The sequence below is a fragment of the Melanostigma gelatinosum genome (genome assembly GCF_949748355.1).
Source record: "Melanostigma gelatinosum genome assembly, chromosome: 23".
In the NCBI taxonomy this organism is placed as follows: domain Eukaryota; kingdom Metazoa; phylum Chordata; class Actinopteri; order Perciformes; family Zoarcidae; genus Melanostigma; species Melanostigma gelatinosum.
Window position 1 is genome coordinate 10,033,050 of NC_136656.1, and position 16,823 is coordinate 10,049,872.

General features: G+C 43.9%; 1 protein-coding gene across 1 annotated transcript in view; it reads right to left on the bottom strand.

The window, feature by feature from the left end:
* The window catches only part of pcxb (pyruvate carboxylase b), a 219,902-nt gene that overhangs the window by 22,981 nt on the left and 180,098 nt on the right, over positions 1-16,823 (bottom strand). Inside the window, exons 16-20 of the mRNA XM_079295523.1 lie at positions 12,819-12,975; positions 10,022-10,262; positions 7,671-7,838; positions 7,058-7,139; positions 479-636 (exon numbers count right to left, since the gene is read on the bottom strand). Coding sequence (XP_079151649.1) covers positions 479-636; positions 7,058-7,139; positions 7,671-7,838; positions 10,022-10,262; positions 12,819-12,975 — 806 coding nt within the window. The remainder of the gene's footprint in view (positions 1-478; positions 637-7,057; positions 7,140-7,670; positions 7,839-10,021; positions 10,263-12,818; positions 12,976-16,823) is intronic.

Below are 16,823 nucleotides of genomic sequence, written 5' to 3' on the forward strand. Positions count from 1 at the left end.
TGTTCTTCCAGTGGGAACACAGCGCTGTGAATTCAGTCACTTTCAAATAGTCCGTGACACATTTCAGAGTGTGACTCTGCACAGTGCAGACGCTGTTGAGTCTATTTGTACTGAACGCACGACACAGAATTAACAAACACCAAAATAAGTTGTTCACGCTACATTTTTCGTCCGTTTCTGAAACAGTGCCTCTGATGACTGCAATTCCTCGGTTATTAGTCACACTGCTGACATCTGCAGTGGCTTTGAACAACCAAATATAAAACATGTTACTCATGTCAGAAGTAAGGGAAAAGAAGTATTTTTCTCCAGAATATTACTTGTTTAAAAAAATACAAGACTGTACACAGGAAAAATAGGATTGAACCATATTATTTTTTGTCAACAGTCCATCGATGAAACAGTCAAATTAGAATAGAGGGTGCGCAGACGCTTTCATCCCGAAGGACCTAACACGTGGCAAAGAGCGTCACTGTACCTGGAAGTGAAGGTTGGTGTACTGTCCTCCCGGTATCTCGTTCTCATAGACATCAGCGTTGCCAGATTTCATGGTGGCAGTGCAGTCGAATGGAGCGTACAGGCCTCTGGCTACTTCCCAATACTCGCTGTAGTCGAACACCTTCTCCAGAGCAATGCCTGAAGCGGAGCAACATTGAACATCAAATCAATGGCCACCACGCACATCTTCTATTCATGAGAATTGAGCTCGTTATTCGTCTGAAGACAACAATTTAGCAACTAATGCAAGTACATTTTGGTCATATTTGTGTGTCTTTATAGAAATGTAAAGCATGGGATATGGAGAGGTAGATTATGTGGGGATTTTAATTATATGCTGTATTGTCCACGATTTATGTGTCTCAAAACAAAGAAATTGTGACAGCAGGTTTATGCTGTTGATTTTGATGTATGGAAATATAAACATGATGTGAAACTTGTCAGAGTTTTTTTTAAACATACAGCACTTTGTTCACGAGAACAGGTGCTACACCTCATTTTTATGCTGTAGTACCACGGTCCTATTTCTCAAACCAGTCAGCAAGAGAAACCAAAATGCCGGCAGAGACATTTATAATCTGCCAGGAGCTCACTTTTTGAAGACTCCTAAAAGTTGCATTAAGTCAGTATAAAGGTGGGACTTAAAATGGGTTCCAGGCCGGAAAAGCTTTAAAGCTCACTTATTAGCCTGTAAGAGCGCATTTTCATCTTGCCTTTGGCGCTCATTAAATCCTTGTGATATTTTGTGATCCTAAAAACAACTAAAATATCTGTTGCTCATATTTATGACATTCTGCTGCAGCCATGCTAAAGCGCATTACCTTGAAAGGACAAATCTGTTTCAATGCCATGACAGAGATGGCAGCACACTGAGTTGTTGGCTAATGAGGACAACTAAATCAGCTGCGTTAATGAGACAAACTCAGCTCCCTTACATCCACAACAACAGTGTGACAAGCTTGAATTTCCACGAGTCCAAAAAAGTGTTTGTGTTTCCACTGTGATCTTGGCGGGGAACTGGAGCGAGTGTGATATTAATGTGAAACTAATGTGCATGTTGTTGCTCTTCAAATTCAGCTGCCTGCCGAAGCCAGGCAGTAATTAGGTCCATTTCCTTCCCTGTTTGTGAACCAATTCTGGAGCTTTCATTTCTGTGTCCATTGTGAAAGTAAAGCCTCAATTTACAAGGGGAAGTGATGTCGAACGTGACAGCATCCACTGATTCAAATATCAGCTCCGGTGAAGTTTCACCAGTACCAGCTGACCACCTTCTACTCCACTTCCTTTACCAATACAATATGTAAGAATATACGCATGTACAATATGTCGTCGCAGCAGTGAGTAGGTTCTCTCAGCTGACAGCCACTGTCACTGACTTGTGAAACAAAACGCTAATGTGGGATTCTTTGGTGATGGATTGGTAAATATGAGGGTAAAATGAAAATTCTTTAAAAGAAGACGTACAGTAGCTTTCTGCTCCAGTAACTGACAGATAAACTCTACTGAGGCTGTGCTGGAAATACCTCAATGCAACATGACATAGTACACATTCGGCCTGATATGATACCTTGGCAGAGTGAAGCCAGCGGGCAAATTGTCGTTTTTTTAGGTGGATTTACAGATACACATTTTCTTCATAGTGTGAAATTGTTAAAATGGTGTATTCTTCAGAAAATGTAACTCTACCATGGCATAAAAAGGATTCACAGTCATTAAAGGAATACTCAGACATTGTGGGGCCCTTTATGCTAAGCTAAGCTAACTGGCTCCTCGCTCCAGCTTCATACTGAACGGACAGATATTAGACTGGTATTGATCTTCTAATCTAAGGCACAACGAGAAGACAAAAAGGCGAAGCTACCAAAAAGTGAAACTATTCCTTCAACGCTCTTTTTTTAAATGTTAACTGGGAAATGCAGCATTTTCTCAAGAAAACGTGAAAGTGCTAGCTTACGCTAAAAAACGGTACTTAAAAGCATAACAGAGCAAAATCTTTCTCAGTGCTGGAAAGTTACTTAAGTTTACTAAAGTACTCTACTTAACTACAAGATTGAAATATATCCATTTTAATCAAGTATATCTATTTTATGGCATAAAGAACAATTATTATAAAATACAATATATTGCTAAAGATTTGGACTTTAGTTTAGGCCCCTTGTCATATTTCAGATACCTGCAAGTTGTTGGCAGTTTCATTAAAGAGACATTCCACCACCACATATCTCTGTGATGCATTGGCCCACAGCGCACAGCAACAATAACTGTGACTGTAATTAGACGATGAGATATTACCGTAAGAACGATTTTAGATATCAGTCACAGGGGCCATATTACTGCAGTGCATGCTGATGTACTTTTACTGAGGTAACATTTTGAATGCAGGACTCTTTCTTGCTGCTGAGTGTATTTAGATTGTCGTATTGATATTTGTGTGATATGTGCTGTGGCAGGTAAAACTCCCAGGTCACCGGCCTACATGGCAGATATGTTTTCCTTATATGAAGAAAGCAATTTCTAAATGAAAATGAGTCTGGTATTAAGCTTACATGATGTGTTCCACATTTGTCCCGTCTGCTACCATAGACTTCAGAAGTGGCAGACAAAAAACTGAGTGGGTGGCAGACAGACATGTTCAGTGACCGGCCACAGTGGAAAAATTACTCTTTCAGATCCTGATCGTAAATGTATTCTACAGTGCAGTTTGAAATCCGGGCCTTTTGGTGCGGCGGCAGCTGCCTGAAAAGATGTCCACAAGCCAAAAGCAGAAAGAGAAGTTGAATCGTCAATGATCAGGAAAGTGCTTCGGCGAGGATTGATGGCAGGAGCATCTTTCTCAACCAACCGGAAAACTCAACAGAATTAAGCGAGCACAACAATATTGTGTTTTATCTTCTTCGTTTTCTGCTATTGTGATGACCTAACTTGCCTTCTGGGATGAAAAGGTGTATTTCACCCTGTATTCTATAAATATGAAGCACAGCTACAAACGCTGTGGATTTTGACATTTGCTAAATCACGCTGGAGGGAAATACGGCATTGTTTCTTTCTGGGCTGCAGGTTACATCAATCACGCCACCACTTTACCATGTGTGCGTATATATACACACACCACAGACCACACCAAGGTGCACATGCAGACACATATGGCTGCTTGGCCGTGACAAAGTGCCATCAATATACAACCCATTAGCAGCACAAACTCACTACTGCAGAACAGAGACACACACATATGTGCGTTCGTAAGCTTCATACGTGCATTGTTTACACAGACAGATGTAGAAAGACAGCCCCACACACACACAAACACACACACACACACTGTTTGCTGAGACGATGAGAGCTAACCAAGACGAATAGATGAAGACAGATGAGCACGGGAGAACTCGTGGAGAAAAGACGGGAAAATTGAACGCAGACAGGTGAAGAAAGAGAGCGATGAGGGAGGCGAACAAGAAGCTTAATGCGCTGGCTCGCCTGCTCCGCCGTCTGGGGTCAGTGCTTGGCGCCTACGTATAGTAATATCCATGCTTTGCGTGTTCCGTGTACAGCCTGATGACCGCTGCGTCTCACACTGCTACATCGTTGTGGCAGCGGAAAAGTCCACATCAATAAAAATCCACGCACGATGTCGTCTCAAATAAACACAAGGACCAGTTATATGTGTGTCATCATTCAACAGCATGAGTGTTGTTGAATGTGCACGAGTGTGTGTGTGTGTGCACGCACACCGTGTCTGACTGAATAAATAAAGTGACAGCTTAATGACAAACGACTTAACGGGAGAAGCGCCGTTTCTTCGGGACAAAGGGGTATTGTGGAGACGCTGGGGGAGTGGAAGGGAAAGAGCAGAGAGTGAGGGAGTGAAATAGGCATGTAAAGTGCTGTTAATGGCTTTGTCAACGAGTGAGAGGGAGGGAAGAGGGAGGAGGCTGGGGAGACAATGTGAGAGAAGCGGGGGTGATAGGAAAAGGCAGAGCAAACTGTGCACAGCACTGATTACTGCTTTGTAACAGAGATGGGAGAAAGTGGGGAGGGGGGGGGTGCAGTAAACAGACTAAGGTCAGACTAAGGAAGGTATGGAAGTATCCAAGTGCTCTGCTTGATTGCAGAAGTAGTGCGATAGAAAGATGGAGGTGGAGGGGGGGGAGCAAAAAGAGAGGCAGAGATGAAAGGAACAGACGAGCACAAAAGGTAAAGGTGGAAAAGAATTTGGAAGGAGTTTGTCGGCATGTGTATGCATAATACATGTACCAAGGCCACATCAGGACACACTATAAGTATGCACACGTGTGTGGGGGTGGGTGTGTGTGTTGGAGACATCCTCCCGATTTCAGTCTCAAGTGAGTGAAATTGAAATTCCATGAATAAACTGACAAACTTGAAAACCTCTTGCTCTTGAGTAATGACCTCGTCTTTCTCTCTCTCTCTGATGTTTTTTTCTCCCCGGGAACTGCAGGCACACGAATTGATATTCCGTCACTAACTTGGACAGTGTTTAAAGTGATGAGAGAGTTCCTCTCCCTCGGATACTTTTGATGCTTCATAGTTATTTCAGAAATGGCCCAGAACAATATTTGCCAGCTTGAGAGAACGGACGTGCAGCTGCTGCGATCACCGAAGGGTTAAACGTGAAGACGTGAAGTCCTTTTCCTTTCAAAGCACAGCTCACACATTTGGCCTTCTTCTTGTGTTGCTTTGTGGCTTATTACAGAATTATCTTGCTCTTCCGTGACACATCCTCCCCCTGTATGATTGTTTCTGCAGCAGTATTTAGCAATGAGCCTCGAAAAGAAAACAATTCACTTTGAAGGACGCCGTGAGAGACCATCAACTAACCCAAGCTGCACTATGTTGGACGTGAGGACGTGTTGGCTGCAGTGATGTAGAAGTAAACTCCAGGGTGTGTCGGGACACTATGACATCACTGGTGGGTGTGGTTACAGGTGGTGCAACAGCAGACACTTCTGACCCCATTGCATCACATCGGCCTGGAATTAAAGTTACTATTTAAACCGTTTCAATATTCTGAGGTCCGATGACGACGGATACCAGTTTCCCCATTTATTACAGGACCAGCAGAAACCACTCCAGACTGTGTGACGTGGTTTCTATGACAACGCGTGAATAAACACGCAGAGGGTGTAAAGAGAATTTGGGAATTGGTTTCCCATAAATATTTTACCATGGGACACAACCAATCATCGACAGGCTTTAGTGAGGAGTGTTCTCTCAAGACAACATGATAATGAAAAACCGAGCTGATGAGAAATAATGTCTCTCTGATGGCCAGAGGCAGGAAACTGTCTGAACACAAGGAGGCATACATCTGCATTTAGATGGTACTAAACCGCTTATAATGCAGACAGTGTCCTGCACTACAGCCGTAGACTGTGCATTAGCTGTGTAGTTTGAATGTAGCGCGTACAGAATTAGCAGGTTGCTATTCCCGCGTAATGGAAATGAGCCATCAGATCTAGTTAGTAGAGCCGAGTCGGTTTTCCCAAAAGCATTACTCTACATAACTATGTGGCAAACCACACATCAGTTTTAATTCCTTTAGCCTGTTTCATGTTCCTTTCATTTCTAACAGCGGGTTTCTCATCTTGCTGCTTTAATATATTTCGCAGCCATTGCTGTGGGAGGCCGAGGTCGCTGAGCCCGGCCGGCTATCACAGGTGAGAGAGACGGATCGGGAAGATTACATTGAGCAGAACACACTGGACCACAGCAAACCCAAAGGGGGATGAACATATGATAAATCCATCTGCCACTTCTCTGCAGACCTCCTAAGAAGGTAGAATAAAGCTGTGGAGGGCCGGAGTGCGAAGGAAAGATCTCTGATAGAAGCTGGCAGGACGTGGGTCGGGGAAGCAAATGAATAATCAACAACCGTGTCATGGATGTCTTGGGAAAAAGCCCCCAAAATGCTCCATGAAGAACCGCTCATTAGTCTAAATGTTTTTGAGCATGCTATGATGAACATAAGACCACATTATTCATGGTTACAACCAATATTTCTTTGTTTTGTTTAACGGAGCATCAGGTTTTAGTGCCCACGTCTCCCTTCAGCTTCCATCTTCCTCTCATAATTGGCTGCGTACATTATCACTGAGCAGAAGACGCCGGGCTTTCTGACTGAGGGCCATAATTAGTGATGCGCTCTGCCATTTATTGATTTGATGATTGATTTTCTTTCCCCCTTTAACATGAAGCAGGAGAGTCTCAGAAAGACACTAAGAACTCTCCTCTGAGCGAACCGTGTGATCTAAGAGACGTTCTGTCTCATTAACAGTTCGACACGGCAATAAAAAGCAGCGCGCGGTGTTGTGCCAATTGATAAACTTACATATTGATTCTTCCTTTACTTTCACAGAGGATATATGAAGGTGTTTATTCCAACAAGTCGTTCTAACCGGCTCTTTACAATTCTACTAAAATGAACTAACGAGGCGAGAGAAATACCATTTCATAGCGTTCAGATGTATAATATACAAACCCTTTCTCCTGTGGGACCGTGTGATACTGTTGGTGCCGGCAGGTTGGTGAACGCGGTGCTTACCGGTGTCAAGATTGGTCCCCTTGGTGCAGGCCACCATGGCTCCCATGCTGGGCTGAGAGGTCATCCCGGACATAGAGTCGACCTAGAGAGTGATATTCAATATGAATACTGTTTGACTAAGAGGCTTGATCGTTGTAACAGTGTGCTATGTGGGTGCACGGCTTGGTGGATCAATGCTATATACATGGTTGATGATGATTAATAGGAAGAATGCATGAAAACATCAATTTCCCATCAAAAAAGACATGATTTTACCTCCAAAACCCTTTAGGTGTTGGATATCTTCCTTTAATGGTAATAATATATTTATTAAGCATAAACATTTCATTCCTTGACAGAGTAAAAAGACAGCGAATGGGGCTGATACACAAATATGTTTTTTTAGTGTCTGATCCACGCTCAGTTGTTTCTTTCATAAAATGCTACAAAGAAATGAACAGCAGAACGGCCCAGAACTGCAAATAGCAGCCAATTGTTTGAATGCAGCTCCCAATGCCGGCAGCATGCGTCAGTGAACGCAGTGGGAGTTGTTCCGTCTTTGTCTCGCCACATTTCACAATGCAAACTGCAGCAAGTGGTAGAAAATCGTCTATGTTGATGCTGAGTAACTCACCGCCACGTCCACTACGTCGGCTCCAGCCTCAGCACACGCCAGCATGGAGGCCACACCGGCTCCAGCTGTGTCGTGTGTGTGCACGTGGATGGGTACATCCGGGAAACGGTCTCTCAGAGAGCCAATCAGAAGCCTGCTGGCCTGTGGCTTCAGCAGGCCGGCCATATCCTGGCAATACAGAGAGATTTGAGAGGGAGACACAACGGGGCAGGGGGGAAAAGGATTGAAGGAAAAATGCAATGGGATGTGTGACATGGTTTGTTACACACATATGCTAGAGGTTCCCATTCATACGTTGGGTATTTTCTCTTTCCCATCATTTAAACTAACCCAGGAGTAGACCCTTCGCCAGATGTCTTCATCCTGTTTTTAAGTGGCTTTCTGTAACAGATCTCAGTTTTGGATATGGAGTCCTGGACTTAGTTGAACAAGATTGATTTCAACCACCTGTCTTAGTCTAGAGAGAGTGCACACAGCACAAGCCTGAGGCTTCTCGTGAAAGCTGGAACAGACCACGGAGCGCCCATAATCTGGTGGAAACGGACGAGTATAAACGGCTCTAAAACAATGGAAGCAGAAAGGAACATGTTCACAAACGCAACACCAAAAATCATTGTGTCTTTGCTGATAAAAAGCAGACGTCTGAAGATAAAACTGCCACCTTCTGGTGTTAATTGAAGCCGTTTAATATGTTTAATCAATTCTACAAAACAAAAACAACCTAATATATCCTGGGAAATGATAACTCGGAGCTAAATAATGACACGGAGGTTTTAAAGAGACACGCTTGTTTGAGGACGATTATAAAAATAAAGCTTAAATGATATTAACAGAAAATTCACAGAGGGAGCTGAGATGTTTAGTTGCGCTCCCTCTGGTGATCATTGCACTCCATGAAGTTATAATTCATGCTCATTTCCTCTTTTAAATGTTAACCTCATTAGCTGTGCAGGCCTTTTATGAGATTGCCACTGCTGTGTGTGATGGTTCACACTTTAGCAGAGCGGGAGTTTATCATTTCACGTCTGAAAATATCCTGCCATGCATGAATAAAGAAATTAATTCAATGTGAGTATTATCAGTCTATTCATTTAGATAAGAGGCTCAAGCATACACGTTGTTTCAATGGGAGCAACACACAAAACACTTTTAGCGGTGTTCATCCAATGAGCAATGCCAGGTCTGAATTTATTCAATTTAAAATACTCTACTGGAGACCTGTGAGAATGAAAAGGGCAGCACTGAGCCATTCAAACCTCTGCTGGAACAAGGTGATTGTGTCCATATGTTCCCTCAATTGTCCTAGCGCAGCCTTATTGGCAGGGTGTCGTGGGAAAAAAAAGCTTGCATATTGGTGTTGGTCTTACCCCTTTGCTCTATGCTTCGTGAATAGCCTAAAAGGACACGAGAGAATAGGCGGGAAGAAAGCTTAAAGGTTGCTCTCACCTCAGCTAAGAGGGTCATACTGAGGCACTCGACACGGGGGAACGACCAGACCTAGTCTGAGTGGTTCACAGCCCTCTCAGAAACTGCCTCCTATGAAGGGCCATACACACAATAGATGGGACAAATGGACACGTACACAGAAACCTGGGACCTACTTCTAACACAGATCAGGGAAAGTGTTTTATATCTATATATATCTATATATATATATATCTATATATAGAGGTGCAAGTGCATATTAATGTAATAATGTAATATATAAATAACCTCTCTCCTTGTTCAACAGTTAAAACCAGAGGGGTTTTTATTCATTAAAATGCATTTATGTGCTTTGTGTGAAAGGGATTTTCTTCATAATACATTGGTGGAGTTGATTGTTAGAACGCCAGTGGCATTCTGGCATTTTAGTAGTAGCAGCACCAAAAGTGACAGTTGAAACAGAAAAAGAAGTAGTAATGGTAGTTGTTGCAGAACAAGTGGCCACACTGCAGCTCGCTTACGCCATTAAATAACCGCCATCGCGTCAGGAATTTCATGAGTCAATTTAAATGTCTTACCTGCCGGTTAGATTAAACTGACCGCAAACAAGAAAGTGTACGTGTGCTGCATTAGAGTGTAAACAGTCTGTCAGTGCAGGCCCTGATTATGATGACATACATGTGTAGAGGACTGCGTATACAAGCCTGATCATAAAAAAAACACTTGCAAAGATCGCTTCCAGCTGGTTGTATGTTATTCTGGTGGCAGATGGGCAGGGATTTCAGAAGCACACAATAAGTGCCAGACTCTTCAGATTATCATAGGGAGGGAGAAAAAGTGGCTTTTTTGTTTTTGTAGAACTCGTAGCAGTAAACAACTCTGAGAGCACACACTAAAAACATGAGCTCCTCGCTCTACTTCCTAACCTTGATGCAGAGGATGTGGGTTCCGGCTTTGACGAGCTCGTCTGCCAGCTTCACGTAGTAGTCCAGAGAGTACTTCTGCCTCATTGGGTCGGAGACGTCGCCCGTGTACGAGATGGCAGCCTCCACTACGCCACCTGCTGCTCCGGCAGCCTCCATGCCCAGCAGCATGTTTGGCAGGTAGTTCAGGGAATCGAACACGCGGAAGATGTCCATGCCGTTCTCCTTGGCCACCTCGCAGAACCTGGAGGGGTGGAAGGAGGGCAACACGATATGAGCCAAAAGCCCACAGTCGTGTACATAAAACTCCACCCTCAAATCAGAGTCAGAAATAGAATAGAGGCTGCTGAGACCTCTCTCTCTCTCTATGCACAGTGTATCCCACATAATAGTGCATATCCGGGATTGGGATAAGCTGTTTATCTCCACCTCCGTATCGCCACTCATGAATATCGCTGTACCTGCGTTAATACAACATCTTCGCTATTTCCATGAAAAGTGAGCTAACACAGCCTGCAGGAGCCCACATGAATGTACACCCGCCTCATTGTCCAAGCTGCTCGTGGTAAATCCCTCCTGTTATTGCCTCTGTATCTTCATCGGGTTTTTCATAACTGGGGCGAGTGCTTACTGTAGCCGTGTTACTGTGAATACAATATTTACGCACACAGAGCTTTTGTTTTTGCAAATAAACAGACACACTTAATGTTGTGCCACGAGAGGATTACCAGTCAAACGTCTGCGTGTCCGGTGTTTATTTAGCACTACAATGTGAGTGCTCTCTAATGGACGCTGTTTGGCACCAAATCAGAAACACTGTGCTGTCCAACATATCTGACTCAGAGCTGATGTAATCATTATGTGAATCATGTTTATCAGAAAGTTGTTTTTCCGTCAAATTCAGTGGGAAGAAGATCTAGCTCGCGATCGACCAGCCATTTCAGACATTATAAAGTTGTACATCCCCTTGCTGCAGAGGATACTGCACTGTGACCCTGTGACATGCACTTTAAATCAATACAAATACATTAAATGACACTTTGATTTGATTTAGTTGATGAAGACACGTGGGCCACTTGGCAGCGGGGTTCTTGCTGCACTGAAGACGTCGAGGGTGAGAGAATGACGGGGAGGAGGGAGGAGGGAGAGAGAGAGAGAGAGAGCTGGGCCAGCAGATCAAAGCTATTAATCACACTCATGTGCGCATTTTCGATGGCGCGCCCCCTCCGGGACACCGAGAGTGAGGCGGGGTGGAGAGGGAGACGAAGAGCAGTCGGGATGGAGAGAGGGAGTTAAGAAGAGGGGAGGAAGTGTGTAATGCGGTGAGATGAATGGAGGCATGAAAAGGGAGTGATAAGAGTGGGGATAAATCATGACTATATGATAGGAGAGGGGGAGCAACAAAACAGGGAGGATTGGGGAGGTCTGTGTGCGTGATTCAATGGGAAGAAGGGAGAAGGGGACAGCTGCATTCGTCAGAAAGCCACTCCTAATTTATCTGAGGTGAGGGGAATTGCACTGTGCATGTGTGTGTGTGTGTGTGTGTGTCCGTGGAACTGCATGCAGGTGTGTGCGTGTGTGTGCGTGCTTTTGTATACACGAGCCATCCACATCATCGAGGTAACTTGTGAATTCATCTGGAAAACTTTTAAAGGCGTGTGTATGCATGTGTGTAGGCAGCAGGGTATTTATGGCCCTAAAGACATTTCTAGTGCACATCTGTATCAATGATGTGTGTACGTGTGTGTGTGTGTGTGTGTGTGTGTGTGTGTGTGGGGAACTCACCGAGCATGGCAAGAGGCAACAGGAAAACGTCCACCGAATTGACCTGACTGAATGTGTGTGTGTCACTTGTGTGGTTTGTGGGTAGCTGCTGTTCAGAACATCCACTGGACACCACACGGTGTCCAGCACATATGGACTTTCATCGCATCACGAGACAACAACAATCACTTTTATGATCATGTAACCGATAATGATGTACACATCCAGCTCTTTCAATGCATTTTGCCAAATCACCTCATCAAAACAACAATTCCACATATTACCTTCGGACAGCAGTTATAGTGAGGAACCAATATCTACATTATTGACATCAGGGCTTCATCAAATGTCATGTTTTTTTACATGAAATGCTTCTATTGTGGTTTTCGAATGAAGCTTTGAATGTCTGTCATCATATTTCATGACATTATCACCCTAAAACAATGGCGAGAAATATGATTTTGTGTTATTGTGCTTATGTAAAAGTAACATGCTGCTAGACTGCCATCGTAATACAGGTGCGTGCGGGAGAGTAAACCATTTGCAGAAGCTGCCTTCAAGACAATGTTATGCAAATTGCTGTTTTACAAAAATTCCATGTTTTCAACACAGACATTTTTTTTTGTGGTGTTGTTTTAAGTCTCGTTTGTTCTTTGAAAAAATTGGTTTTGAATCTCAATGGTAAATGTTCTAATAAAATGAATAAATGATTAATAAATGATGAAGTTGACTGTATTCTACATACTAAACACTACACTCAGCGTACATAGTGTTCAACGCATGCATAGACAATGCAGATGAACCTACTGTGTGCAGTGACCTACATTCACAGCCCTGCCTTGTGTGTGTCAGCGTGTTCAGTTCTAGTGGACAGAATGTATGGATTTGGAAGCAAATACAAAATCAGTTGTACACATTCATGATAAGACTCTCGGTATTATGCCTGAAAGCCCCTTAAACATCCGATATGTTTGACAACTGAATTACGATTTTAGAAAAAATGGAAGTATGAAATGTGCGCGTACGAGTGACTCACTTAAAGACGGCGTTGTCAGGGTAGTTGGTGTAGCCCACAGCGTTGGCCCCACGCAGCAGCATCTGGAAAGGGACGTTTGGTATCAAAGCTCTCAGCTCCTGGAGTCTCTTCCATGGACACTCCGACAGGAAGCGCAGGGCCACATCAAAGGTAGCCCCTACACACACACACACACACACACACACACACACACACACACACACACACACACACACACACACACACACACACACACACACACACACACACACACACACACACACACACACACACACACACACACACACACACACACACACACAGGTAGCAGTATATTATTAGCCGTCTCATCCATCTTCCAAACTTTGATCTAAATTTTAGACTTCAAAACGAATATTTCAATCTCATCGCGTTACACCCCCCCCCCCCCCCACACACACACACGAAATGTCTGATGACACTTGCACATTCATTGTTCATTCTAGTACTTTCATCATTTCATTCTGAAGTCACTATAAAATCGAAGAAATCTTTCAGTGGGAGAGGCGAAAAAAAACCAGACAGCAATCTCTTATTTCCCTTTCTTGGGGGAGTAGATCAGCGGATCTCATACCCGTTTATCATATCAGCCAGAAATATGGAAGCCTCCAGTGATTTTCTGCTGATCCAACACTGTCATCATTAAATTTCATTTGCTGTGCACCCGTACAGTTGGACACAGAGAGAATACTAAGCGCAATTGCTTGCTCCCTACTCTGGGAGGCGCAGGAATGCCCTGGTCTGGATTTCCTCCCCCCCCCCCCCCCCATTTAGATTTCAGTCTGCGTCAGCATCTCTTAAACCACTGATTTGGAGCAGAAATGCCTCCAAGCAATCCTATCTGATGTTAAACATATTCGTACTACAGCATGCGAGATATCAAAAACGTGATGCTGAACAAGGAATTCAGCAGAATTTGCTCGAATAATTTGTGAACAGCTGGCCCCAAATATCGGAACATGAGGCAAGGAGCACCGGGCAGATAGGCAGCCGACAATCTGTCACGAAGATGAGCTGAAATAAATCGGGCCGAAAGACGGCAACAAGCCCGTTACGCAATGCCCACACTTGCAATGAATTCAACATCCCGTGTAATGTTTGAAGAAAGAAAACCTGGAAAAGGTGCTGTGGGAATATATACGCCTGTAACATCTTCTGTCGGTATGGTAGGTAAGAGTACACTTTATACAGAACTCAATAATAATAAACACTAAATGCTCTCATATTGACAGACTTTTTACTTCATCCAAATCTCCCCTGGTGGAAAAATAAAGTTCTATAAAACTTCTATCTCTTGAGCCAATGAAGGACAGCCCATGATAAATAAAAATGATGAACATCTATAATATAAATCATCGAGTTGCACACACACACACACACACACACACACACACACACTGCAGTTATCAGAATTTTTGCTTAAGTGTGCAAGTATGGCCCTGATGCATCAGACAGTTCATCTCGTCGGATCAATGTTTATGTCTCTGCGATTCCAGTTCATCGCTCTGGATTGGTTGATTTTGCCGTTGCTACCCGCGCTGCTCAGGCTTGGCGTGTTTCGTGTCCACTGCTTGTGCCGTACCAGGAAACAGCTCATGTTCCTTAAAACATGCAACGGTTCTGTGAACCACTGATTGCACAACGGCGGGGCGCACACACACACACACACACACACACACACACACACGATTAGGAATCTGTCGCATTACCATCAGATAAATTAGCCAACTGTGAAGTGTCATTCTTGCATAGGGGTAACTGTGTTCAATACTCGCATGGTCCTCTCCCTGAGCGATTCACTTCGGGGAAGTGATTCAAGCCCAGCAGAGTGTAATGTTCCCTATCTCTGATCATTTGTACTAACGGTGTATTGTATAGGGACTTCCTATCAAGAGAGGCACGGTAGTTAATCCTCCTATGGCCGTTGAGTGATTTATGAGGAGCTGTTTAAAAGGTATTACAAGCTGTCCTTGTGGGACAGTGTGTGCTAGAGCTGAACCTTCCCACTGCAGCATCATGGTCGTCGCATTCCTGTTTCACAACCTGAATCAATACCGTGCGAGAGCATGGCTGGCAACTAGTGTGCGTGGGAACGTCGGGGGAGGGAAACAAACGGTCTGATATTCACACGTTACACTGACGGGACGGTAAAATATGACAACGTTGTCTTATCAAAGAGGCACTCCGATAATTTCCCTCACGAAGTATACGCTCCACAAGGGGAGTAACCACTCATCCTGTGAAAACAGTATTGTAATGCCGTGTGTGAGGGAATAACACCTGGTGGTGTGTCCGATTGGGCCCCGACACCTCAAAGAGAAAAAAGGGAAGGAAGTAGATAGGAGAGTCGTAAAAGGCAATATATAAAACCAAGGGAAAATAAATGCATAACCCACGAAGAAACATATTTTGTGAAAATGAACACTGGTTTGGCTTCTTGTAGAGTAGAAGAGCTGCTGTAAAACAACAACACGGATTATGTTTGTGTGTAAGAAAAGCGAAAAAAACTAGCAACTGAGCTGAACTTTGTGTTGAAAGGCCGGCTGGCAGATACAGGAGGGATTCAGAGGGATCATATCTCAAGAATGAATTCTGCCTTTAAGTGTTTAGATAATCGTGAACGCACTATTCTGTGCTCTCTGACTCATAATCACATCATGCAGGAGCTGCCGACAGCTCCAGAGGATCCACTCGCATATTACATTCCTCTTCGCTGATTCACTCGTTCTCTCTCTCGGCAACTTTCCTTTAAATGAGCGAGACAATCTCCTCGGCCCATTACAGAACCATCGTGTCAGGAGGTGTTTAAGCGCCTGACTCCCGTTCCTTCGCGTGATTCCAATGATGTACTACGGCTGTCGTGGTATAAATGGGAGAGAGGCACGCATATATTCACTCGCTCTGACTTTTTTATGAAGACAGAGCACTGTTTGAACTTCAAGCGCTTTCATTGACGGAAGATTTCCGAAACTCGACTCCCACCGCAATTCACACATCCGCAGCTTTATGAGAGCGTTTAGACAGAAAGACAAAAGGAAGATGTATCCAGCGCGCTCGCTCTCGTCCTTTTATCTTAACTGGATTCCATTCGGGGGCCAGACTGTTCTACGGTGTTTACCTTGAGCTTTCGCTGTAGCAAACGCCCACATTAAGAGTCTTTCCCATATTGTCAGCTCAGCTTAGAATGATCATGTGCTTGTCAGTTGAAGTGAGTGGTGGCATTATGTCATGCTGCTATGATTTGTTTAAAACGGTTTATGGCAAAACCTTATTAAATGTATCTTTGGAATCATTGATGTTGAGGTTTAGTTGAGAACATCTTACCACACTGCTCGTCTCCGGCTTTTGTACAGTTCGATGTGCCATTGGTTTAGGCTTTCAGAACCCATGGTAGGGCTCGGTTGAGCAAACAGGACGCTCATACTAAACTAACATCTTGAACGCTCAACCATGAAGCGGTCTCAAAGCATGCTTTCTATCAGGCTTGGTTGACAGTTTCCTCTCACGCAGATGAAAAAGCTGATGGAAAGCTGAGTTTGTGCTCTTTCATTAGTAAAACATATAGACATGAATTCCTGCGCTATGAGCTTCCCGTTCCTTATAAGGAGATTAACTATCGGCCCCGTTGGACTGTGTGTAGACCCAGGGAGGTGCTGTTATTACTGCATGACGGTAAACAACATTTCAATGTGGGCTGAAGAATGGTGGACGCAAGTCTTTTTTTTTTAAAGTCTTCAAATGAAAGATAAACTGTTAAAAAGGATTTAATGGAAGACCTTTCCCCTTTCAGAACTGGCTCGCACAGTATAATGAGACATGCAGAGAGTAGAGTGGCACCTTTTTAACAATATCCTGCAGAGTGAAGAACCGAGTTCACTGAGAGGTTTTCACGGGCTCTCTTCAAAGATTTACTTTTAATGTAACGCCTCAAACATGGCTGACCTGAACCGGTGTCATCTTTCTCTGGCCAGTCTCGCCAAGACGGCA